The 27,853-nt window shown below is 38.3% G+C and overlaps 1 protein-coding gene across 2 annotated transcripts in view; it reads right to left on the reverse strand.

Moving 5' to 3' along the window:
* The window catches only part of CXADR (CXADR Ig-like cell adhesion molecule), a 57,769-nt gene that overhangs the window by 2,493 nt on the left and 27,423 nt on the right, over positions 1-27,853 (reverse strand). Inside the window, exons 3-7 of one of the 2 annotated variants that reach the window (XM_032477061.1) lie at positions 26,981-27,185; positions 20,783-20,938; positions 19,701-19,823; positions 19,027-19,165; positions 13,698-17,978 (exon numbers count right to left, since the gene is read on the reverse strand). In XM_032477061.1, the coding sequence (XP_032332952.1) occupies positions 17,714-17,978; positions 19,027-19,165; positions 19,701-19,823; positions 20,783-20,938; positions 26,981-27,185 (888 nt within the window). In that variant the 3' untranslated portion in view covers positions 13,698-17,713. Of the gene's footprint in view, positions 1-13,697; positions 17,979-19,026; positions 19,166-19,700; positions 19,824-20,782; positions 20,939-26,980; positions 27,186-27,853 lie in introns of those variants that run through there. The other variant, XM_032477071.1, reaches the window with a different exon arrangement.

Below are 27,853 nucleotides of genomic sequence, written 5' to 3' on the forward strand. Positions count from 1 at the left end.
ATCTGGTACATTCTGAATTAAACCATTGCAATGAGGTCACAAAGTTTTGTTTGCTGATCATACTGTGTCTGGAAGAAAATATTCCAAAATAATAAATGCTTGTAATAGAGTGGTATAGACATAATTCTCCAGTGTTCCCAATGATACACATTAATTTCATGACAATACTTTAAAATAGCACTTTGTGGGAGAAAAGTTCCTATTAGGAGTATTAAATACCTGGAAATTAACAATAACAGAAAGGAGTGAGTCCCACAGAGGAGAAAAATGTTTTAAGAATTTACCTAAAGTAAAAACTGACTGGAAGAATACTGCATATTTCTAAATTGACTCAATACTATTAAAAAAGACTTTACCTTTCAAATTAATATGTAAAGCCAATATAAATCATAATTAAAACCTTAGTGAAATTTTAGTGGAACTAGAAAACCTAATTTTAAGTTTACATAGAAGAATTTTCAATAACCAAGAATTTTTTTTTAAAAGAACAATGGACAGAGTGTTCTTACGTAAATTATCAATATATACTCTAAGGTATAACAGGAGTGCATTAATACACCAATGAAATAATACAAGTGCAGAACCAGAAACATTTAGATACAGAAGTTTAATGAGTGGTGAATGTGGCTTTTCAAGTTGAAAATAATGCACCAATAACAAATTAATAGTGAACTATTTGTCTATGAATATTGTACATGTATATATTTTATTGAAATATAGTCAGTTTACAATGTTGTGTCAATTTCTGGTGTACAGCACAATACTTCAGTCATGTAGGAACATACATATATTTGTTTTCATATTCTTTTTCACCATAAGTTACTTCAAGATACTGAATATAGTTCCCTGTGCTACATAGTATGAACTTGTTTTTATCTATTTTATATATAGTAGTTAGTATCTGCAAATGATATGCATTTTTAAATTCTTACTTCAAGCCTTCAAATTCTTACTTAAAAATAAATTCCAGGTAGATTAAAGATAAAATGTAAAATATGAAACTATTACTGAGAGGAAATATGGAAGGAGATATTTCCAAACTTTCAGCTTAGGAAAATTTTCCCCACAAAGATTGATGTTTTGGAATTGAAGAAAAAAAAAATTTAAACTGCGTATCAAAAGACATAAACACAATTAAAAGATAAACTGCAAAGAGGGAGACATTTTCCACAAAATGTTTAAAAGAAAATAAATTAATATTCTTAATATACAAAAATCTTCTACATATAATTAAATTATTTAGCAGAGTCAAATAAATACAAAGAAATACAAATGGCTAAGAAATTAAAAGATGTGCTAATGGCACCCTAATGACAAATGAAATAAAAGTTGAAACCACAAAATACCATTTTCACCTAGCAAACTAACAAGCTTTGAAAGATTATGGTTTGCAGTCTTTGTGGAAGGCAATTTAACAATGTCAAAAATGTTTTTAATGTGTATATTCTCTTACCCAGTAATTCAAATTCTGTACATATAGAAAGTAACCTAACAAAGTAACAACGTAAAAAAACTAATGTACAACTGATGCAGCCTTATTTGCCATAATAAAAGATCATAATTCATTCACACTATGTAAGACTTGATCGAGGCCAATAAAAGAATGATCTGTATCTTCTGATGTGGAAAGATGTCCACCAAATTGCATGAGGGTAAAAATGGTACAAAAAGTGAGGATAGTCATAGAACTTAATAGGTTTATCATGGATGAAATAAGATGATTAATATAAAACACTCCAATATACAAAATATCCAATGCTTAATAAATTGTATTATGTTTACATAAGGTGTATGAAGGGTGGAAACAGGTACAAAAAGTGAGGACAATAGAACCTCTGGATTTATCACAGGATAATGTTAACCACTGTAGTTTACATGGATGCATAGATATATAAAGTACTGTATCTAGCAAAATGGAATTCCATTTGGCAGGTCCTGTAACTTCTTTTCATTCTATGATAAACCCATGTGTGTTCTAGCAGTATCCTCACCTACACAAGGAAACTGAGTCTCAGAGTATTCAAGTTAAGTTGTCCCTGATGACCTAAGCCAGCAGGGCTTCAAACCAGGCAGTGTGACTCCAGGACATGCTTTTAAGAGCAGGACTGAGGGTTGGAAAGATAGGCTAAACTGTTTACAATGGCTACCCTTAAGCGGTTAGTAACAGTGTGTAAGCACTGGCTTTTGTTTTGTGGGGTTTTTTTGTTTGTTTGTTTTGTTTTGTTTTTTTGTCATTTAGAAAGCAATAGAATAGATATTTTAGTATTATTCTCTCAGACTGGATTTCAATGAAAAAGAATCAATCACATTATAAGAATTATTGACCACAAGAGGGCATCACATATTCTTTTTCCAACTTACAAGCTAAAGCTTGTAACTGTAAATAATCTCCCTTCTCCATGAAAAGTATTAGTGGTTAGTTTAAATCATTGTTTTCCCTATGCATCTACATATAGAAGTGCCATTTGTAATGGAGAATAATAAACGTGTGCCACAGTTATTATATATAACACTTACTCGATAAATTTTTGTTAATAAAAAATATGTAATATCTAATGAAAAATATACTTATTTAGAAAAAATAAAAGTACCTAAAAGCATAGAGAATAAGACCATTAAAATTACCTGTAATCCTTGCAGCAGAGATAACCACCGTTAATATTTTAGTGGATGGGGGATGTTTAGAGAGACTTTAACTTTGTATATTCCTATACTGTTGTTTTATGAAATATATTCATTTTACAGTCTCATAATTTGAAAACATGGGATATTTTCTTATGTCATTGATTTTCTCCTAAAACATGCTTTTTAACAGTTTCATGGTATTCATATGTATGTGCCTTAATTGACTTAACCAATCTTTATCATTAGATATGAAGTTACAGACCTATTTTGGAAATTTTTTCCATCATATAACTAAATATACACCTCTTTTTTGGGGGGTGGTAGCAGGGAGAGGAGTATTCCTTTCAAGTCCAGAAATAAATGGGGGCAAATTGATATTAAAACTGCTAACTTTTTTGAATTTACATATAGAAAATCTATAGACGATAAATATTTGAGAGTCAAGTTAATAAGTAAAGCTGTAAGATTTCAACAGAAAAATATTGTTTCAGTCACCGGATGGACATTCACGTGCAAGTAACCCCTATTTTACTTAATAATGGCCCTAAAGTGCAAGGGTAGTGATGCTGGCAATTCGAATATGCCCAAGAAAAGTCATAAAGTGCTTCAAGTGAAAAGGTGGAAGTTCTCAACTTGAAAGAAAAAAATGCCAAGCTTGCTAAGATCTACAGTAAGAATGAATCTTCTATCTGTGAAACCGTGAAGGAAAAAAATCTGTGCTGGAGTTGCCGTCACAATTCAGACTGCAAAAGACAGCCACGGTGTGTGGTAAGTGCTTAGTTAAGATGGAAAAGGTATTAAGTTTGTACACTAAGCTACTTTGAGAGAGACTGCATTCATATAACTTTTATTACAGTATATTGTTATAACTGTTCTATTTTATTATTAGTTATTGTTATTAATCTCTTACTGTGCCTAATTTATAAACGAAAATTTATCATCGGTATGTTTGTATAGGAAAAACAGTACATGTATTACCTGCAGTTTCAGGCATTCACTGGGGGCCTTGGAATGTATCCCCCACAGGTAAGGGGGCACTGCTCCATCTTCTCTACCACACTCTCTTCTCTCAGAATGGCAAGGCCATTCTACCGTTCTCTACAAATGTTCTCCCTGTTGACAGTTCCAGGACTCCACGAGGGAAAATGTCCTACTTAGCAACATGAAAAGAGCACAGTGCCAGTAGCCAACATTCAACTTGGAATAGCGAGTGACAACTGACCTAACACGTGACCACATGTCTTCTTTTTCGAGTGCAAGATAACTCATTTTCCCCATGAGTAGTTTGCACTGATTCCATAAAACTGCTCTGGGAAAAAACTGCACAAACCTGAAGAAACCAAAGATATATTATGAAGAAATACACTGTGATGGGGATACTTGTGGCAACAGCTTGATGTGAACACAGCCAGAACTGCTGCAGTTATCACCATCAACAAAGATTACTGAGAATCTATTACATGTCGGACATTTAGACGTAAACATGCTCAACCTTGGAGAAGTCTGACACCTGCTTAGGGAGAAGAGACAGACAACATGAAGACAGGTGCCCCTCAGCTTCCTCAGAGGGAGCAATTGCAAGGAGGGAGCAATCAGGCTGAACCAGGAGGATGGTTTAGGAAGGATCAGGAGTACATGGTGAGAAAAAGGTAGGACCATAAGCAGTCAAAGAAAAAGGATACCTTGGCCAAGAAAAGAAGTATATTTCATATCATTGAGGATCCCTTTTCTGTGTTCTTATTAGATCCCCTCCCCTGTTCTTCACCCCAAATTTCCTAAATTTCTCCTCTTTCCTCAGTCCTCTTACCTCCTAGCTACCCCCACCGCCCACCCTTCCCAGGGTATGACCTCACCTCTACGGAGCAAAGTGAGATCGTCTAATTCTATCCTGTCCCCGCAGCCACAAACCTATCAGATCTGCCCCAGTCTCCCTCCCTCTCTTCCCTCAGTCTCTGGAGATGCTCTCCTTGCCCTCTCCAAGTTAATCCCACCAACGTTCCGTTTTGGCTCCTTCTTGCTTCCAGAACCATCCTCTACAGCCTCCACGCTCCAGCCTCTCCCGTCCCCACAAACAAGCTAACCTTTGCCCTTCCCTAGTTACTGTTTCCTCTCACTTCCTCCTTCTCTTCATGGCCAAGAGTCTTGAGAGATTAATCTACATAGCTTTCAAACTGGGTCTGATGAATCAGGCGTCTCAGGTGCTGGGGGGATCGGATGACGAGACGAGCAAAACCATGTCTTTCATATAATTTGGACACTGTAGGATTTTGTCTGCGCGAGGCATGGTTTTACATGCTAACTGTATTTCTAGGTTTTCCTTAGATCTCATTCATGCTTCAATCCACTGCACTAAGGGTTGGCCCAACCATTCTACCAGAACTGGTCTGTCATCGTGCATGACTTCATTCCCAGAATTGTTGCTTTTTCAGTCTTTTGTGCCCCAGGGGGCTGCCTGCAGTTCTCTTCTCATTCTCTGTACTCTTTCCTGAGTGATCTCACCCTCTTCTGTAGATTTTACATATGCCTTTGGCTTAAAAAGGCCAGAACTTCTCCTTTTCCCCTTACCAGTTTCCTCAGATTGCGGTCTGGAGATCATCGCATTTATAAAACGTAGCTTGTGAAATGATCTGTGTGTAAGAAACAACGAACCAAACAGTGCTTTCACTTACATCCCAGAATTAAATTTGCCCTAACATCCATTGGTTTATTACTTACGCTTTTAAATACCTGTGCTCTTAAAGAAAGGGAAAAACCTGTAGGAATGCAGTGTTACATATAACAGAATTGGAAACAACCTCTAGGTCCAAAAATAAGAAAAAAATGAATTATGGAACATCAACTTAATGAAACATCATAAAGCTATTAAAATGGAGATATATGTTATATATATATATATATATATATATATATATATATGTATATATACTTCTAACAACAGGTAAGACACGTACAAGTATGATACAACATCACGTAGGAAAAAAAAGGACTAGAGGACCTTCACTTTAGAAATACATGTATACTTAAATATACTAGAAGAGACAGAACAGAAAGGTTTTTGGTAGCAGTATCATTTGAATGAAATATTTTAAAATTTACTATTGTTACAATGCTGTCTTAACAAGGAAACAGGTTTCCCCCCCCCCCAAAATATTGCACCATCAAGTCAGATGAAATCAAATTTAGAAGATGCAATGAGTTAAATGTATTTTGGCTTATAGAGATGGTCACTACTTTCATTACTGGTAAGTATTTCTGCATGACACATAGAACAATCCCACACATCATCATGTACTGGTGCCTGTTCTAAACTTTTAGGGATAATCTAAACATGAAGGAAATTTAATTATACGTACATATATTGGTGCTGCTTTTGATTGAACAGTGACAGAGAAAGTGGGTACCGCCATTTCCTTTCTTCATGCTGAGTACCACCTCACTGAGACCACTGCCAAACTACTCTATAAACCCCAAAGGCAGGGTAACCACAGATCTTACTGCCAATTTGAGACACTTTCTAGAGCAAAAGATTAACTGCCATTTGTAATTACAGTGAAATAACAGCCATAAGGCAGAACTGTCTTGAGAAAACCAGGATACATTCACCCAATCCTATAAGATACAAGGTAAATATTACTATTACAACACAACAGCAGCGATGCTGATGACAGCAGCCAGTGCTTACAGAGCACGGGCACGGGCCAGCCTGTGTGCTGCACATGTACCGACTTATCAGTCCCAGAACAATGCCACGAAGTAGGTTCCATTACCCTCATTTTACTGTTAAGAAAAAGGAGGAGAGAGGTTAAATGGTTCGTCTAAGGTCATCCAGCTAGAACCAGGCAAACCGTCTCCCAAACTCATGTTAGAGTATCATCCTGTCTTAAGTACTGATGAAGGGCACCCCCCCACACACACATACACACACACACACACACACACACACACACACACACACACACACTTTTAAACTGATTGCATTTAATACCAAAATAAAATATGTTCAAGCAATGGATCCTTGATGGGTATTTTTCCCTCCTCCCAAAGCAGCAATCCCCTAAAAAATAAAAATCCAAATTTGAGGAACAGAAACTCTTCAAAATACCAGAAAAGACTTCTCAACAGGAACAGCAACAGAAGGGGGTCAGTTTTTCCAAAGTTTCCAAGAATATGCTCTCTACTGGCTGGCAACACTGGACTTCCACAGTGTCAACCCTTTTACACACACACACACACACACACACACAATTTTCCCTCTTTCATTTTCTTCCTATTTAAGTGAAGTGTCTGATTTGGTTCGCCACTCAACTTTATCAACATCACTTACTTCATAGTCTCCAGTGTTTCCATGCTCAGCCCTCACACTGTACATGCATATATCCATGTATCTACTCAACATCTCCATTTATGTATACAATAAACTTATCAAACTCAACATGTTCAAAACTGAACTCCTTAGCTTAACTTTCAAACATGCAAGGAAACAGGGCTCCAATCTCCACCTTTACTTCTCTCTGTCATGGTCTATTCTTTTGTCTTTAAAATCTATCCTCATGCTTCTGATGGTCAAATTTTTATCTCCAGCCTTGAGTTTACTGTTTAGGTCTGGGTTCATGATTCACCTACCTACTAACATCCTCCACAGATTCTAATAGAAACAAGACTCAATGTCTTAAGGTTCCACTCAGTTGCTCTAGTCAGAAACCTAACATCCATATATAACTGAATCACTTTGCTGTACACCTGAAAGTTACACAACATTGTAAACCAGCTATACTTCAATTTAAAAAAAAAAAAAAAACCAAAAACCTAACATCCCTTCACACCCCATGGCCAACTTACTAACTTTTGAAAATAAGTATTCAGGATAAACTGAAAAAATACACACATACAATTGCCTATATATGTGTAGAGCATTTATAGAAGGATAAATAAGAAATTGATCATACTTCTCATTATATATTTGTATCTTATGAATTTTGTTCCCCATGAATAGATGACCTATTCAAAAAAATTTTAAGTTATGTCTCTTGAAGGGAATTCGGGACAGAAACTGAGAAACATGAGTGAAAGGGTGATTTACATTTCACTCTCTATCATGTGCATTATCTACTTAAAATATTTAAAAAACACTATTTCACAAAAATTATCTTATAAAAATGTAGAATACAGAACTTGAAAAACTGTTTCCCTGGAAAAACAGTTTCATCTTGCCAGCAAGATTCATAAGAAAAGACAATTCGTAGCATTTCCTCAACTACTTTTTCACTTGACGAGCAGATGTGAAGTTAATAGTGTATTACGGGGGGAGGGTACAGCTCAAGTGGTAGAGCGCATACTTAGCATACACAAGGTCCTGGGTTCAATCCCCAGTACATCCTCCAAAAATAAATAAGTAAACCTAATTACACCCCACCAAAAAAACAGTGTATTATGGTCACTCCATATTTGAAATAAATATTCTTCTGGGGCTGAGGATTACAGAGACTGATACCCATGAAATAACTATGTTGGCATAGTTACTTAGGTGCTGATATTTTTATTATACCACTAACAATTAAGGAAACTCTCTGGGCATGTATTTCACACCAACGTTCACTATTTTATTAGGCCTTTGTCATAATTCCCAATCATTGTCACTGTTAATAGATTGAATTGTGTGCCCCAAAATTCCTATGTTGTAATTCTAATCCCCAGGACCTGAGAATGCAACCTTATTTCAAAACAAGGTTGTTGAAGATAGAATTAGTTAAAATGAGATGATCAGGGTGGGCCCTAATCCAACAGGACTGGTGTCCTTATAAAAAGGGAAAAGTAGGACACAGAGCCAGACAACACAGAAGGATGGTGACGTGAAGTGACACAGAGAAAAGTCAGTCATCAACAAGCCAAGCAGAGAGGACTTCCCTCACAACTCTAAGAAACCAACCCCCTCCGAACAGAACTAAAAAACGAATTCAGTAAAGGTGCAGGATACAAGATTAATGTACAGAAATCTGTTGCTTTTCTATACACTAACAATAAACTATCACAAAGAGAATTCACACAAAAAATTTCCATTTACAACTGAATCAAAAAGAATAAAATACCTAGGAATAAATCTGAGGAATGAAAGACCTGTACTCTGAAATACTGTAAGACACTGATGAAGGAAACTGAAAACAATACAAATAAATAGAAGTATATCCCATGTTCATGGATTAGAAGAATATTTTTTAAAATGTCCATACTAACCACGGCAATCTGCTGACTCAATACAATCCCTATCAAAATACCAGAACATTTTTCAAAGAAAAATAATCCTAAAATTTACATAGAACCACAAAAGATCCCAATAGCCAAAGCAATCTTGAAAAAAAAAAAAAAAAAGAACAAAGCTGAAGGTATCATACTCCCTGGCTTCAGACTATACTACAAAGCTACAGTAATCAGCATGGTACTGGCACAAAAAGAGACATATTGACCAATGGAGCAGGATAGAGAGCCCAGAAATAAGCCCACACATTTATGGTCAATCTACAACAAAGGAGAATATACAATGGAGAAAAGACAGTTTCTTCAGTAAGTGGTGCTGGGAAAACTGGACAGCTACAGGTAAAAGACTAAAATTAGAACATTTTTTCACACCATATACAAAAACAAACTCAAAATGGATTAAAAACTTAAATACAAGACCAGAAACAACAAAACTAGAAGAAAACATAGAACACTCTTGACAAATTGTAGCAGTATTTTCTTGGATCTATTTCCTAAGGCAAAGGAAACAAATGCAAAAGTAAATGAATGGGACCAAATTAAACTTAAAAGCTTTTGCATAGCAAAGGAAACCACCAACAGAACAAAAAGACATCCTACTGAATGGGAGAAAAAATTTATAAATGGTAAGATGGATAAGGGGTTAATATTCAAAATATATAAATAAGAGAGCTCTTACAACTCAGTAGCAAAAAGACAAACAACCTGATTAAAAAATGGGCAGAAGACCTGAATAGACATTTTTTTTCAAAGGGGACATACAGATAGCTAATAGGCACATGAAAAGATGCTCATAATTAATCATCAGTAATGCAAATCAAAAACCACAATATCATCTCACACCAGTCAGAATGGCTATCATCAAAAAGTCTACAAGTAACAATGTTGGTGAGGATGTAGAGAAAAGGGAACCCTAATGCACAGTTGATGGGAATGTAAACTGGTGCAGCCACTATGGAAAATGGTAAGGAGTTTCCTCAAAAAACTAAAAACAGAATTACTATATAAGCCAGCAATTCTACTCCTGGGTATACACGTCCAGAGAAAATAAAAACACTAATTTGAAAAGATACATGTGCCCCAATGTTCATAGCAGCACTATTTTCAATAGCCAAGATATGGAAGCAACCCAAGTGCCCATCAACAGATGATTGGATTAAGATGTGGGGTGTGTATGTGTATAAATATGAACTATTACTCATCCATTAAAAGAGTGAAATTCTGTCATTGTAGCAATGTGGGTGGACCTAAAGAGTATTATGCTTAGTGAAATATGTCAGAAAAAGACAAATACTGTATGATATCACTTATATGTGGAATCAAAAAATAATACAAATGAATGTATATGCAAAACAGAAAGAGACTCACAGATAAAGAAAAAAAAAACCAAAAACTTGTGGTTACCAGTGGGGAAAGGGAAGAGGTGACAGGGGAGATAGGAGTAGGGGATTAAGAGGTACAAACTACTATGTATAAAATAAACAAGCTACAAGGATATGTCGTAGAGCACAGGAAATAGAGCTAATACTTTGCAATAACTTCAAATGAGATATAATCTATAAAAAATATTGAATCACTATGTTGTACACTTGAAATATTTAATACTATAAATCAGCTACCTATACTTCAATTTAAAACAAACAAAAAAAATGCAACCAACCCTGCTAACACCTTGATCTCAGGCCTTTAGCCTCCAGAACCGTGCGACAGCAAATTTCTGTTGTTTAAGCCACCCCATTTGTGGTGCTTTCTTATGGCAACCCTAGAAAACTAACACAATGACATACAGAAATTAATTGTAAATGACTACTCTTTTCAGGAGACTAATCATTTTGAAAGACTTGGAAACAACTGACAAAATCCCATTTTTTAAATTAAAATCTTCTAAGAAACGGTGTGTTGGTTATCTCGGTAGATATCTCTAAATTCTGGTATCAAGAAATATTAGTATATTCAAATTAGGCAATGATACCTGAGCATGTAAGTTTTTGGGCCTCATGAAAGGTGTATTCAAATATTTCTGGAAGTTTGTGAGGCCCAAGAAAATATACTCTACCACTAATGACTTAGCATGGAAACCAGTCATCTGAGCAGGATTTCCTGAACAATTGTTTCCCAAATTTGAACTATCAAAACCACCTGAAAGAGAAACAGAGCCACTGACCTCACCCCAAACCTACTCAGTCAGAATCTCTGAGGAGGGTCTTAGACACTTATTTTTCAATATTTCCTCCCCTCTCCACGTTTGCATGACAACGAGGTTGGTGTTTGTGTTGGCTCCTATTGAGTCCGGTCAGTCTTCATTTGTGCTAGTTAACTTTTTAAGCCATGTGCAGAATTTTCCCTCACCACAGTCACTCACCCTTTCCCTTGTGGTAACTGCCTTTTTGGAAGAAACCAGACCAGCCGTCTCGCAGAACACATGACGCAGGCTTGATAAATGCATACGTGCTCCTAGGGCCCGCAGTTTCTTTCCTAAAAATTCATTTGGCATTTAGTGAACAATACACAAGTGAGAGTTAGGAACTGGGGATACAGGTGAATAAACCAGCTTCAAACTCATCAATGAGGTATAGTAAGCATGTTAAACAACTAGAATGAAAAAGGTTTTGTGTCGTGAGACCTGTATCGTATGGGCAACGTCGAGGGCCCAGACACACCTCTAATTTAGCTTGAGTGTGGGGCAGCAGTGTGAACAGGAAAAATGCTTTCAAGGAGAGTGTTTGGACTGACCCCTGCAGGGCAAATAGGCACTGGGCAGGTCAACAGGAGAGGCTGCTCTCTGGCTGAGGGAAGTGCATGTTCACAAAGCTGTGAAACCACGGCCACTTGGCTTTGGAGTACGGCTCTCACGAAGGTGCACCTAGAGGTGTGGGGAAAATAAACCACTGGGAGATGTGATGGTCATGAGAGACCTCTTCCACCAAGTCAAGATGATCTGGTTTTTAGTATGATCATATTTACACTTTAAAGCAAGCAAGCAATCCACTAGGACTGTGGACAGAGAGTGACTCAGGGAAAGACTAGTCAAGGTCACGATGGCTTCTAGCACTTGGTTGGGACGGACGTCAGGTGTTAGGTCGGATCTTCTCCCACCTCTCACTCTCCACAGCTCAGCAGTGAAGCGGGCAGCATACTAAAATAAACAAGTTTATACAACAAACAACAAGCACAGCACAGGGAACTATATCTAATATCCTGTAGTAACTTATGGTGAAAAAAGCATATGAAAATGAACGTATGTATGTTCCTATACGACCGAAGCACTGTTCTGTACACCAGAAACTGACACAACATTGTAAACGGACTATACATCGATTAAAAAGAATACTAAAAAAAAAAATAAAGCATACTGATCAAGGCCCTGGTCTGTGGTTAACTAGACTGCAATTTATTGGTTCTTCATTAACTTGGGAAATTATTTTCTTCCTGTGGTTACCTTAGTATGACTTTTTTTCTATGAATAGTTATCAAATTTAGAAAAATCATTTAAGCGACAGAAGTGTTCTAACAAACCTCATTTGATTTATACTTCAGAAATACCAGCAAGAAAAATTAAGCTGAGTTCCTAAAATTGGCTTCCTGCTCTCACCATTGCCATTACTGCATTTAGAAATTACATTTGTTTGTGCCTTAGACTTAAAACTCAATCATTTTTATTTAACAAATGACTTTATACTCAATTTTGTCTCAATTTCATCAGTTTTGCCATTTGGTATTTATAATTAACCAGAAATATGATCTGGCCTTTAGAGCTATAAGGTTAAAATAAAATATGATGTAAATTAAAGGCATTAAATTGTACTTAGTGGTGTCACTGAGCATATTTTACTGTAATCATGAATCTTTGAAAATCCCTGTATCACTATCAGCATCCCAGGTACCAGGTAGAAATGCAAAGAATTTTCACCATGATATCAATTGTCTCTCTTTAAAACCTTTCCAACATTCCCTGTAATGTGGGTATTTTCATCCCCATTTTGAGCACTGGGAAATTGAAGATAAGTAAAGCATCTAGTTACAAGTGGTATTCAGATACGTCTTGACTCCAAAGCCTACAAAAGCTTTTCTCCTTTTAATCTCTGAATAGAAAACTCTGCATTAGTATAAACCAGTGGTTCTCAACTGGGGGGCGATTTTGGCCCCCACCCCAGTGGCTACTTGGCAGTGCTGGAGATATTTTTGGTTGTCACATCTGGGGATCTGGGGGGGCGGGGGGACCGCCACTGGCACACGGTAGGTAAAGGCCAGCGATGCCACTAAACATCCTGCGATGCACAGGATGGTCCCCCACAACCAAGAATTACCCACCCCAAAATGTAAAAAAGTGCCAAGGTTGAGAAATTATAGGATAAACAAAATACTTCTCAAAATATCTTGTTACAAAAGCATTACTACCCCATCCTGGTTTTTTTCTGAAATCAATGTTTAGAGTCGAAAATAGCTTTAAATATACGTAGATGTATGTGTATTTAATATGTATATATATGCATGCATAGTTTTTAATGCATCTGAAAAACTCCTGGAGTTTATACTGTAAATTGTAAAATCACAGAACTTTGGAGGTTTCAACCCCAAATATATTATGTTACATACTGACAATACAGGCACAGGACTGGGGAAATTTACGGTATATGTGTTTGACAGGTTTTCATTGGTGTGTGATTGTTTTGATGTTTATTCTGTTTAGTAAAAGATGCAAAGGGGGTGGGGAGTGGAAGGAAACTCAAGACCAGGAAAGCAGGGAGGAACAGCATATTGAAGTTTTATGAAGTAGACTTTTTTTAAAGGCACAATGAAGCCACACCATCAGGCAGAAAACTGCTTTCTTGATTTTATTTTAAAAGTACACAAGCTCACAAAACTAGAGCAAGTTTTTTTTTTTTAACCAAAATGTGTTCTTAACAAATCTCAAAATCTGCACCATTGGATATTTAAGCCAGAAACTTGAAATACAAAAAATCATTTTTTTTCCTGAAACTGACACTATCAGTTCTCTACTTGCGTATGTAAAGTGTCAAAATACTTCTCAGTAGTACAAATCTATCACAAAAATTCACAGGAATGAGAATAAGTGAATCAGTGAATTACGGTTCTCTTAACAGTTGTGCTGTTAAATAAAGCAGAAAACACAGAGTTCTTCCTTGGAACTCTTGGTGTTCAGGACCAAAACCAAACCCAATAGATGTTCGCCACACTTTGAAATTACAAAACAGTGTAATTTGTAAAACTGGATTTTAATTACTACTAAGAAGCCAATGAAGCAAATATTTGATACTGTTACCATCCATAAGATACACAGAACCACAGTTCACCAATTTATTTATTATTCTTCCCTGCTTCTGTAACATTTATAAGTAGAATTTGTGCTCAGTTATGGACCATTTTAGTGTCAAACAAGTAAAAAAAAAAATCCAGCTGCTGAACATGTTGACTTTATTGCAAGAATATCCAAAGGCATTTAAAATATTAAAACTTGCCCAGAACATTCATACTACTAAACACAGAAATATTATAAAGATATATGTACATATATATATATAATATAATGTCACAAGCCACTAAAAAGTTAAAACTGTGCCAACATTTTCTACAAACTACTCCTTACATGACACATCAAAGCATTAACCACAAAAAATACGGACTTTTTCTGTTCACACTGGAATAAGGCATCTGAAAGCCCTAAACACTGTGAAGATGAAGAGATTAAGAAAAAAACTTTAAACATTCACATAACTTCAATTTACATGCTGCACACACACAAAAAGACAGAGAATAGTTATTTTAAGAAGCCATACATTATAGAATTTGACATCCAACTTCATGCAATGAGTTCTCTATATTTAATCAAAATGTTTCCCTGCCCCTTCACTTGCTCCAAATTTCCAGAACTCAATCTTAAAAATTACCTTTTTGATAAAAATCAGGTATTTATACATACCAGTAATTTAACTGTGTTTCTTGAATTAATCTTCCCACTAAGACACGCTCAGGTTGTGTTTCCATTATAACAACTCCATGGCAGATAGGCCAAATGCAAAGGAAGTTATCTGCCTGGATTAACTGGTCAACATGATCAATAAGATTTTCTTTTGTTTTGGCCTTCTAACGGGGAAATATTGGTAAGATTGCCAATAAGAAAAAGAATACTGGTGATCTACATTTTCAAAGTACAGAATTACATTCTCTACAGCATCATTTCTTTCCAAGTTGTCCTGCATAACTCAAAAAAGATGGCGTCAAGTCTCCTAGGTATAAAATGGAACGGAAGCACTTTGCGTGCCATCCGTGACTCACGTTCGGCTCTGATGGAAATGCTTGAATAAAAATTTTTGTTGAATTGCTTGATGACTGCCAATAATAATTCTAGAACAAATATTTGATCTCTAGTTCAATGGAAACCATCAGCGAGAATTATTTGGGAATTTATCAGTACTATCTGACTTTTGGATTAACTGAAATTTACATTGCGAGTAGCTGGAGGTGTACACCTAAACTGAATTCTGTCCTCTACACCCAACCACACCCAAAAGGTCTCTTCAGGTCACAGAGTCGCTTTTTATGAACCTGTTTCTCAGACTGTAGGTGGCTTGGACCTGAACCAGCAGGAAGCGTTTTTGCAAGAGATTCTAGTTTACTTACAGCCAAATCCTAGACTATGAACTACAAAGTCTAAAGGAAGGAAAAGCCTTACATATGTCTACTTTTTATAGTAACTTCTACTTAGATTGATCATCTTCATTATATGAAAACTGGGAATAAAGAGGACCAAAAACTTATCATTAGTGTTCGTGCTCGGTTATTTATCCTTATATCTTATAAATATTGTATTCATATAAAACAGACCAGATATCTGATATTCAAAAATAGTTATTGTTATAAAATCAGAAACACAGTCAAAGAGTGTTGGGATGTTGAAATTTTAAAAACTTTGAGTAACACAATCAGTTAACTTGCAGCCAAAAAGAACAGAAAAGAGGAGGCAAGACTGAGAGGAGGACAGACGGTATCACAGTGATGTGTTGTTAGCAACAGTACCTTCACCTCTAAGCACCTTTCAGGTGATAGCCAGCTCATAGGCACCAGAAATTCATAATAAAAATTAAATTACCCAAAAGGCACAGATGAAAATGAAAACACATGTATAAAAGCAATAGTATGTAATGTTAAAAATCTATTTAAAAAACCCTTCCAAATATGTAAAACTATACACTAATCCATGACACATTCAGCTTAAATTTACCATTAAAAAGTGTACACAATACTCTGCCTAGCCATAAATTCATGCCAACATTAATTTATAATGTAGCATTTACCACCACAGCACCCAAAGAGATGAAAAGAAACCAGCTCCCTACTAAAATCTAGGGAAAAGGTTTTAGCGCTAGTGAAGTAATTTATTGCCGACCTTATGTACTATAAAGAAACTGTTGGCTCATTCTACTCTATCCACGCTCCCTCAGTCTTAAGGGAAATACAATTAATTCACTTTCATGTACTAAAACAGTATTTAACGTATTTGGCGGTTAGGAGTATTCCTGTTACTCCTTTTCCTTTCATTTCTCTCTTCCTTTTTTTTTTTTTAAGTCACTTCCACAAAACTAAGACAAACTTTTCAAAGCTCAACTTGATTTTCTGCAACTACACAAGACATGTTGGCCATACGATAGCAACAGTACATCCTCCCAAGTCTGAAATATAGAATTGACAGAGGACACTTACTAGTTTAAAAGTATATTTCATCATTCTAAGTCTAGGAAGAAAAATATCCTCCAGGAACTGCATTCAAGAGGGTAAATTTAAGATTATATTTCTAATATAATATACTACACCATCACGAAAACAAAACAAAAAAACCACACTGAACAAGGCGGGGGCATTAAAATTTAGAACCAATAATTAGGAAATTAAAGATAATCTATAAATGTCAAATAATAAATGAGTTATACTTTTTTTCCTATTACAAAAATATCACCTACAGTAGAGGGCCAGTGTTTAGCTGGGAACCACAAAATACGACACATCTTTGACATAGCAGGTCACCATTCTGAAGGCTACCGCGGGCTTCAAGGCATTGGAACCCTCATCAACAAAACCCATCCTCACCACTGCACTGCTAGTGTCGCTGCCGTGTGCAGCTGACAGCAAGTTTTCTGAATGAATCTGCTATATGCTCCTTTATTGTGGCATATAAAAGAGCTACTACGTTCCTGGTGCCCACAACAATCTATCAACCAAATACTTAAGAAGTCATTTCATACACAAGGTCTATGAATGACTTGGAACTAGTGATTTCTAGAACACTGTAGTGTTTTCTATTTATTAGACATAGTTCAAACGTTTAGAGTTTTCAAAGGAAAAACAAGGACAAACATAAATGTCTCAGTATTTCTGCTATGAATCTTTCTTTACCAATTTGGGGGGGGGGGGAGCCCACTACTGGATCATAAATTAATTGCAAAAGGCAACCTAAAAATAACAGTAGAAATTATAAAGTACCACTTTCAGATGATTCAAGTATCAACTTAGTGTGCATGTAAGTTCACCATTTATTTCTTCACCTATGATTTCATATTCAAAGTGCTACATCTGACTTAAGCATTGATATCCAGAAACCTAAAAAATCAAGCTCTTACTTAGTGAACTTGTCCTTAGAACTTTAATGCCTTTACTATTTCAGTATAACCAAACAAAACTTTTTGTAGTGTAGTTCTTCAGTTTCTGTTTGACTTCTTTCGGATATATTTTGAGGCTGGTAGCAAAATTTAAAACAGAATAGGTGTTCACACTTGGAGAAGGAGACACGCGGGGAGCACAGGCGGCGGACACGGAGGCTCTACACTATGGACCCATCCTTGCTCTGTGCCGGGATCATCACGGGCACCGCCCCCATCCTGCTGAGATTAGGGGCAGCTACCTTAGCAGGCGCGAGAGTCGGACTCTGAGGAGCGCGTTCAAAGTCTTCGCTCGGTACTTGGTTATACTGCGTCTTGGAGTACCCCTCCATGTTGGAAGGAGACATGGATCCCAGGGATGAGTGGTTGCTGCCCATGTAGCTTCTGGCCGTGGACGTGCGGCTCTTTGGAGGCGGCACGTCTTCCCTGGAGAGCAGAGATCCCAGGACACGTTCAAAGAACAAGTTTCTAAAAACCTACAATTACGTAAGCTAGGAGTCGTGGGAAGGGCTGAGGGAAGATCCTCTATTTAAGCATTAAGTATATAAAAGTGTGTCTGACACACAAAAAGCAAGCACAAGAGTGTGCAATGCAGCGAGCAGTGTACACATCCAGAATTTATCATGTACAGTGTGTATCTTCACACATCACGAGATGTGGTTTGTACAAAAAGCGCAAGATTCCATAATGTTGTCTTACGAAGAACAAGCCTCAAATATTTCCATATTCTAGTATCACTGGTCAAGATAATCTGGTTACAGTCATGTAACACTTTATAGTCGATAAAGCACTAACATCTACAGGTATTTCTACCAAAGAAAAGAGAACAAGATAAAATATCCTTTTTATTTTGAAAGTTACTCATCTAAGACTTTAGCTGAAAACTTAGCAGATTGAAGTTTGCAAAAACTGGGAATTAGGCCTAAGAATTTTCACATCAAGCACTGACAAAGGATATGTATCTGAGTTACCTCTGATGCCCAGACCCACCAAATGTCAATTTCCAGTATTATTTTGGTCATATATTATGTTTACAAGTTCTATAATCCAATGTGTACTTCCAGTTAAGATCTACTGGTTTGGGATGTTTGAAAAATAAAATCATATTACCAACAGTTTTTATTAACTACCTACGTCACTTGATACAATCAGGTCTTTTTTTAAAAAAAAAACAAAATCTTCATTTTTTTTGAACACTACATCCCTGTACTTTATTGGAAGAAGGTAGACAGTCTTGAGATAAGCATTCTGCAGTGGATCTTAAAGTAGGGCCCAAAATTGGTGGTGGAGGGAAAGGGCGCGCACACACACAAGGGAGGTGGGTTGGATCTGCACACTTCAAAATGAAAGTAAAAACTTTCAAATGTGTTTCATTTAATTCTCAGAGGCAAATGTTTCAGATGGTTAGGAGAACTAAGGCTTCAGAGACAATAAACTTGGTACATATCAGTCAACTCCTGTGTCACTTAATTACCTGATATCATGATGAACTTCCTTTTCATATTTTTTTTCTCTGCGCTTTTTATGACAGCAAAAGACGATAAGACCAATGAGCACGAGGGCTAGCAAAATTCCTATAACAGCTCCCGCAATTGTCCCAGCTCTGTTTGAAGCTAGAATAAGATGTTAGTAAGAAAGTAATTAACAGTAAAAACAAAAAACAAAACAAACCCTTCCATCTAGTCATACTGAAGGTAATGACACACAATGACAGACTGATTTCATTGCATATATTAACTTTAATAGACAAATTAATTAGCTTTTTCTGCTGGGGGGAAAATCCAGTAAAAACTTTCTTCTGAACTATGTAATCTACTTCAAGGATAAAAACAGTAAGACCACTCTACAAGACTTTAAGTTGGCATATAAGAATGTTCCAAACAGTCTGTACTTCCATTGGCTAGATATGGCACAAGAACTGATTTGGAAACTCTTACCTTCTTAATGTCATTACAATAATAAAGAAAGTTTAATTAACAAAATGTAGTACCTTTTTCCTTTCCATGACTTAGGAAAGCTAACCAAGCCACAGAGGGCTTTGCTCAGTCAGCATTCCCTGGCCCTTAATGTGTATTTGCCGACTGAACCACAGGAGGCTACATAAAGGTAATGGGACCACCATCACAACAACAGGAAGAAGACACTTACGAGGAACAACGTCCAGGCGTAGCAGACACTGATCAGAGCCCACTCTGTTTTTGACTGTACAGCTGTATGTCCCAGAGTACTCAGTAGTGGCGTTTTTTACGGATATAACAGGTGAATTCATTTCTGTAGGAAGAGGCGGGGAGGGACCAAAATCCATTTTTATACTATCACATTGCTGAGTTTTTAGTAAAGGCAAACCCTATCGGTTTGACGATACAGGTAAAAAAGCAAGGCAGAGTGAAGCTAGATGCAGAACAAACTATCAGTGAGATACATGCATGTCTCTACAATGCAAACAATTGTGCCTCCAGCTCATTTATACCAAAGCAAAAAAGTAATCACGGCCGCCTCAGTCAGGTGCACTGAGTCTCCGCTGAAGCAGAGTCACACTGATTATAAAAAATATTCCACGCCACCAAGGCTCTTAGGCACAGCAGCAAGATATGCAAACCTGTTTCATCCCTCCAGATGGAGGAAACATAGAAAGTTAGAAGGGGTCATACAGTTTGGCCTCTCAGTTTGATAAAAAGAACAAGATGCAGAGAGAATCCTGGTTAAGACCACGGCGGGGAGGGTGGAGTATGGTATCAGTTTGAATAACAGGTCAATTATAACAAACAGATGAGTGATCAGATTTAGCCAATTTGAATCTTTCTGGTTAACGTCACATAGGATTTTTTTGTTTGGTTTTACAGACACACCATGGGTAAATAACCATATCTTCAACGTGAATCCAGACAAAACACTTAAGATCCAACTCTTGTTATAACGTAGCCACTAATTCATGATAATGAAGAGTTTCCATCAATATTACCATCAATTAAATATATATATATACCAAAGAAATCAATTATAAACCCTAAACAGTGATCATTATAAAAGTACCTCTTCATTTATACTACATGACACTAAGCTGTCATTACAAAATGCTGAGTAAGTCCCATGGAATCCTGATTGTTCATATTACACAAAAAAGGGGAAGGCATTTGGAAATTAAAAAAATACACACATACATGCACAAACCCTACTAGATATAAGTCCAAATCAATGGCAAACAGTTCAAACTGTACAATCAGCAGTACCTGCTAACCATGAGGTGGGCAGTTTCTGTGAGTTGGACAACTTTTGCCATTCGTATCGTAATGGAAGTGAACCTTCTTTTGGTTCACATTTTAGTTTAAAGTCATTTCCAATTTCTTCTGATCCATCAACGTAACATCTTGTACCTGAAGGCTTAACTGAGAAAAAGAAGTAAGTTATAACTTCATATAAGAGGATAGAATGTATGTTTATAACGATAAACACGCAGCATGCCGCACAGCCACGGACTCGACATCAGGCGGTCCTGGGTTCAGAGCGGACAAGACTGAGAGACTACGTACAACAGGATGTCAACACTAGGTGGCTCAGCTTTATCCAGCACACAACAGGCAAGAAAGAGCTCAGGCAAGCAGCCACTGCAGGAGGCCAGGCAGCATCTCGGGCGCGGCTCCGTGCCCCTCCATTCCATGGGGCACTTCTGAAAAAGCAAGGGTGACGCAGGCTGGGCTGCTTTAGGCCCAAGGAAGCGGCCCCTCCATTCCTAACCTATTCTTCTACTCCGAGCTTGTCACGCAGCGCGGCCCTCAGGGAGTACGTGCGGTCACACCCCTCTGCGCACTGTTAACCAATCAGGGGGGTTATAATAAATAATGCTGGTAAGAGGTACGATTTCCTAGTGCAGGAAGGACCAATTAACATTCTACGTTTACACCATCAATCCAAAACCATCGAGAGCAGTGTTACAAAAAGGCAGATTTGAGGTCATATTCCAGGTCTCTCTGTGCAGCTGTTTAGAGCAGCTGCTAACCTAGTGTTGGTGTGGGCAGCAGGGTAACACCCTGGCACTTCATACTCCTCGGCTGAACTGTGTCAAGGCATGCTACACCTATGATAAAACGAACACATTTTAATCATGTGGGCTGATCACTTTCAACATACGCCCGTTAAGCACCACTCCAATCCTCTCCCAAGCAAGTTCCCTCATGCTGGTTGCAGTTGGTCTCACTCCACAGTCCTGGCCCAGGCAGCCACTGATCAGAATTCTCTTGCTATAGATTAGTTCTGCTTCTTCGTGAGTCATACAAGTGGAATAACACAGTATGCACTTTCGTCTTGTTCGTTTATTCATTGTAAGGCTTCTGAGATTGATCCAACTGATCTATGTTGTTCTAGATGTAACAGTTCATTCTCTTTTATTGCTGAGTTGCATCCCATTGACTGACTGTAGTATAAATTTGTTTGTTCATTAATGTACCGGTAAATGCTATTCCCGTTTGGGGGGCTAGACTGATGAAGAGCAGGTGTGTAGCCTGGCACTGTGAGGAGCTGGGGAGTGTCACTGGATAAGGGGGGAGGGGGATGCTGAAGGATTCTGAGAGTCTTCAAGAAGCAGAGATCAGTTCTGAATCTGATGCCTTTTCTGAGGCAGGATTAGGAGAAGCAGGGATTAAACTGGAAATGAAAGCCATCTAGGAACTGAGGCTCTAGTAAAGGATGAGTGGTGCAAAGTGGGTCTGGGGGCCGCAGAGGGGAGACAGCAGTAGCCGACCGGTCACTAATGCTTCATGACCTTGGGGGAGACATGTTCCCTACACGCCCTGCAACTGGCGCTACCTGCATCGCTCCCCCCGGCCTGGTAAACGGCAGGACTTTTGCTTTTTCAGTCGGACGTGATCTTCATTCTTCCAAGTCCTGGATGAGCTTATATTCTTTCACTACTATGAAGAAACGTGAATGAGTTTTACAGTTTTGCACTATAACGAATATCACTGCTTCAACACTCATGTAAATACTGGTGTATGTTTTCCTTTCTCGGTAACTGTGGGGTCATATGAGGTAAGTGGATGATTAGCTCTGTAAGAAAGTGTCAGACTGGCCAAGTGTCGGCCATACCCAGTGGGGCACCTTTAACTGAGGCTGTTGAGGCTGTCAGTCATGACCTCACATCACACATTTCCTGATAATTCTTAAATTTGATTGGATGTTTCTGTTACTACTGTATTCTTCAATAAGGATCAACACATGCATTTAACGGCGTTGTTGACTTTCCTAAGCAAATCTGTTTCTTTTTCAGATTGATCAGCTGCCCTGCAGACTACGCCTACTGGATTTTTAAATCAGTTTGGCAAATTATTTCACACTCTGAGTCTTCAACAAAATGAGCCTCGTTCTCCATTTCTTCAAATTACCAATAAGTCCTTCAGTACATAAACTAGCAGTACGTGAGACACTGAAGCAATGCTCTGTACATCAAACATCTACTGGTAATACAATATTCTATCCCTAACCTTCCACTTTTCTACTCTAAGTGTGTCCCTTTCCCATATACCAAACATATCCAACAATGCACAGTACTTAAAGTGGCTGCTCAAGAAATTCAGGGCCCCAGTGAATCTGAGATCTCAGCATACTCCGTCCTCAACAGAACAAGATCTTCCTGACACTGGTTTCTGAATGTTGCTTTTAGAATGGCCCACCTGCTTTCCAGTGGGAGGAGAGTGTGCAAATTTTTTACATACCAACCCGAAAATTATCACAAGGGGAAGATTAACTCAATGCAAGGAACTTTGCTGGATTAATAGAAAGGGTAAAACCACAAAGGGAACACAGATAAAATTGTATCCTCTTTGGTCTGGGGTTCCAGGATACCTGGCCATTGTCCTCAGAACATTTGCCACCACGATCATTAGCAAAGCCAACAGTCCTTCTCAGGTAAGGGTACATGACTGTCAACTTCTACTTGGTCAATGTCCCACCAGTCAGCAATGCTGTGCTCCATGCATGTATTGCACAAAATCATCCTTGCATGCTAGTGGCCTACCTCAGTCTACAGGAAACACACTCTAAATCCCTACATGGGACAGATCATTCTTTTACCATCATGTCATCCACCCAGGAATGCTATTTTTCCTTGGTTCAAAACATGCTGACTCCTGGCGAAGTCCATGCATAGACGCTAAAGAAATCAATGGGCAAAAAGTCTGAAGAGGAACAGGTATTTGTATACTCTCAAAGTGGCTCCCCCAAGGCATTTTTTAATTCCAGAAGGAAAAACAGTAATTTTTAAAGTGGAGAAACCCATCAGATAAAACTTAAACCAAGTGATCATGATTAATGACACAGGACATCATGTGTCCCTTGACACAACTGGAGGAGACTAAGGAGATGTAAATGCAGTGTGGATCTTAGACTTGATCCCAACACAAAAGGACACAAACAGAAAGCTATGAAATTCAAATAAGGTCTGTAGTTTAGTTAATAGTACTGTCCTAACATTAATTTCTTGGTTTTGGTAATTGTAATAAAATTTTCCAAGACGTTAACATTAGGAGAAATCAGATGATGGATATATTATCATGAACTCTCTAGTATTTTTGAAACTTTTCTATAAAACTATTAAAAAGTTGGGGAAAGTCCTCCTCTGCACCAATGGCTTGCAAGTCCTACTGTTGACTGAGTCACCACACATGCTGTTGCCACTGTGTTCTGGCAGTGTGGCTGTAGTCTGAGGGCACCATACACATCTGGGAAACTTAAATGCACGAGCTCTCCTCTTCAAAACAACCCAGTCTATGTAGAGCAAAAGGTCTCAATAATAGGCTTTTTCAGAGTAATGAGGGAAGGTGCTAGTTATGCCGCCATCACATTAACCCTTTATCAGTTCCTTTCGTCATCTTCACCCCCTTTCAGCTTCTTATTGACCAGCACCCATGTGCACGTCTGGTGTATCTTTAAGAGCACAACGGGCCAAGCAATGGAGCACGTTACAGCAACCTGCCACCCCTCACACCCAGGCAGCGACACGGTCATCCTGGTTCATGCCTGCACAGCGCCCACGGCTCAGTGAACCCCATGGTGGCATCTTCAGATTTCCCACAAATGAATCAAAGTAGGACACAGATGCTGTGCAGCGAGCAGGCGCTCCACCGGACCACCGCTCAGCCTGGCCCCTAGAGGGCACTGTACTTAATCTTTCCTCCAGATTGTCTAAGGATTCTCAGAAAAATCAGATGAAGCATCTGTCCAGCTCTCACTGCCAACTGAAAATTCTGGTGTTTTCACCCGCAGCAATGGTCATGACGCAGCTGAAAATATGGGAGAGAGAACTACAAGAAACTCTCCTCTGGCTCTGAGACAGCCTTGCCAGGTCAGAGGATTAGTCATCCCCACTTCCCCTTTTCTCCCCTTACCCCTCATTTAATCCCTCTTCCTCCCTGGTCTGAACTCAGGGCTTGCTTGGACATGGTGATCCCCTAGAGAGCTAACAAAACAAGTTGCTGGGTCAAGGCTTTCCACTGATCCAGGCTGGGGAATGAGATGTTGGGGGCCTGAGGTTTCATATAAAGGGCCCTGACTCCTGGCCAACAGTCACGACTGCTGCCTCCAGTGTGCCTGGCCACAGGACATGCCCCACTACAGTCCACCTCCATTCCCTTCTTTCTGGGATATGTGCTGCCTTGTGCTGTAATCACCCCTTCAGTTGTCACCTGCAAATTCAATGCAGAACCTGGTCTTCCGGGATCACACTCAATCACTCATACACACACACACACACACACACACACACGCACACACACACACTGAGTGCCTGTCTACACCTCTTCTGGGAACACATGCCAACCGCATTCCTCCCAGTGTACCTGCCCCCATCAAAGAGGGATTTCACAATAAATAATTCCGACAAACATGTATAATCTGCTTGGTACATCATGAACCAGTTAAAGTTCCATATGTATCCTAACTCAATGCTTCCTGGAGAGCAGTGTTTAAACATATAGTCAGGGTTATAATCCCAGGTCTGCCTGAGCCTTGGGTAAAAGTCCAGACAAGTTATTAAATTTTATGTGCTTTCACATTTATAAAAAAGGAGGTGACCTCATGTTTACTGACCGTACACACGAAAGGCTAGAATTTCCAATGCTACCATATTTCTCTTCCTGGCTCCTTGTTCAGGTTCGCTTGCTTTCAAACCACAGGAAATATTCTGAATGAGTTCCATTTAACAAAGAGTGCCTTTTTCCAGGAACTTCTTGTGTGTCCACTCAATGACATTGCCAGGACACTGCCTTACCCACCAAGACACCCTGAAGTTGCCACTGGGGTGCACAACAAAACTGCATTCCTGTTCCTAGTCTCTACCTGCTCTGATACTCATTCTTCAGAAGAGAATGATACTCATAATGGGCCTGGAACCCAACACACCTGACTCTCAGTTCTCTGAAACAAATGCAATGAGGTAGACGTTAATGCGGGGGAGACTCCACCAGATGAGTGTGGCAGGCAACTCCAGCAAGCAGCATTTCCCACATAAAGTGGGTCCCTAAAGGTCCCCCCAAACCTGACACCTTAGGTGACAGGGGAAATTGACTGTCACAGAACAGAGCTAGACAGTTGTGATTTTCTACATGGCAGCCATTGTACTTTTGTGTAAAGCCCACCACAAAAGATTTTAAAAGTATATTTATGAACAACACACCTTTCAGAGTTTTTCAGTTTGCAGGCATTAGAGTGCTTGTGCATGACCACATCTAGAGAAGGATGATACACTTTGCAATCTTGGACTGTTTACAGAGCAGTTGATATTTACCACCTTAACATCCTGGAGAGCTACATCCTATTGACCATCTGTCTCATCTCACTTTAAGGATGAAAAACAGTGATGCTCAGGGAGGTTAAATGACCATCTGAGGTTTAATGGCCTCATCCCAACTCAATATTCCTTCTACCACATTCCATTTCCTTTGTTCTGAATTCTCCAATTATTCATCATAAAAAAAATCACATTTATTCTTTGGGAAATGCAGTTTGAAAAACCTTAAAGCTCACAAAACAAACAATTTTGAACTGAATGAGACTACATAAAGATTTAAAGATAATTAACTCTTTTTATGTTTCAAAAACGTAGGCTGAGGCCCAGGAAATGAAGAGGTTCTATTTACTTCTCAGGGCAAATCGGAGGATGACACACAAAAAAACCTGGATCTTCTAACTCCTGGCTTAGGGTTCTTATCCTGAATCACCGAATTTCTTCGTTTTCTTTCAAATTCCTCCATGAATTTCACAAAGAAGTTGGTCACATTTTTTTCTATCCAAAAAAAGCAAGTTTTATGCTACTTGAGGACTTCAGAATTACTTCAGATATTTAAAATTATTACTCTGAAAAACTAAGCTTTGTCTCACATAAATGATGCTGTGACCACTCGCTCTGTTAATAAGTAACATTAACATAAATAACTTACCAAGAACTGTAAGCTGAATCTTCTTATTTCCAACACCAGGAGCTTTTTTCACTTTGCACTGATAGGTGCCAATATCTGACAACTGTAAGTTTGTTACGTTTATTGATGCATCACCAGATTTGAGATCACTACTTGTAAAATGTACTCGTCCCTTCAGATCTTGATAGTAGTCATCATAAATTTTGTCTCCAGAATATAAAATAATCTAAAAGAAAATCAAAATAAGACAGGGAGGAAAACACACAAGCAAGCAAGCAAACCCTGTCTCATTAGGAGCTCTGGGTACACCATGGTACTGTGGGATCAGAAAAAAGAATAAGGACACAGTGACACGAGGAAATCTATAGTTATGCAAACCACAGATCAAGAAAACAGGAAGAGACCAATATGATACTTGAGTATGGTCGCACACTGCCATTTTAAATGGGGAAACCAAGCCCCACAATGATTTAGCAATACAGCCCTACATCAGAGTGATTGGGTGAAACTGGACAAGAACACAGATTTGTGATAACACTATTTTTCAGCTGCCTCAAGAGGATGCAGTTAGCCAATCAAGTGTGTAAAATCAAGTACATACCAACACTACTACTCCCCAAAAAGGGCTCATGATAATTTACCTGTGGAATTTAACAACAAAACATTCTTTGGTCTTCATATACTAAGTTGGGGGCACCTGAAGGTTCTACGCTCTAATAGATAAGATCATAAAATAAACCTCTTAAGATGTGTGTGTCCAGCCAGGTTAACAGGACCTTTCAATTAACCTTCTGTGACTAACAGCAAAGGCCCTGCCTAATTCCACTGAATTTTCTGAACCACTGTTACAGGATTTGATGGAAATAACTAAAGGTTAGATTTAGAGGGAAAATA

The sequence above is a fragment of the Camelus ferus genome, chromosome 1 (assembly GCF_009834535.1).
Source record: "Camelus ferus isolate YT-003-E chromosome 1, BCGSAC_Cfer_1.0, whole genome shotgun sequence".
Classification (NCBI taxonomy): domain Eukaryota; kingdom Metazoa; phylum Chordata; class Mammalia; order Artiodactyla; family Camelidae; genus Camelus; species Camelus ferus.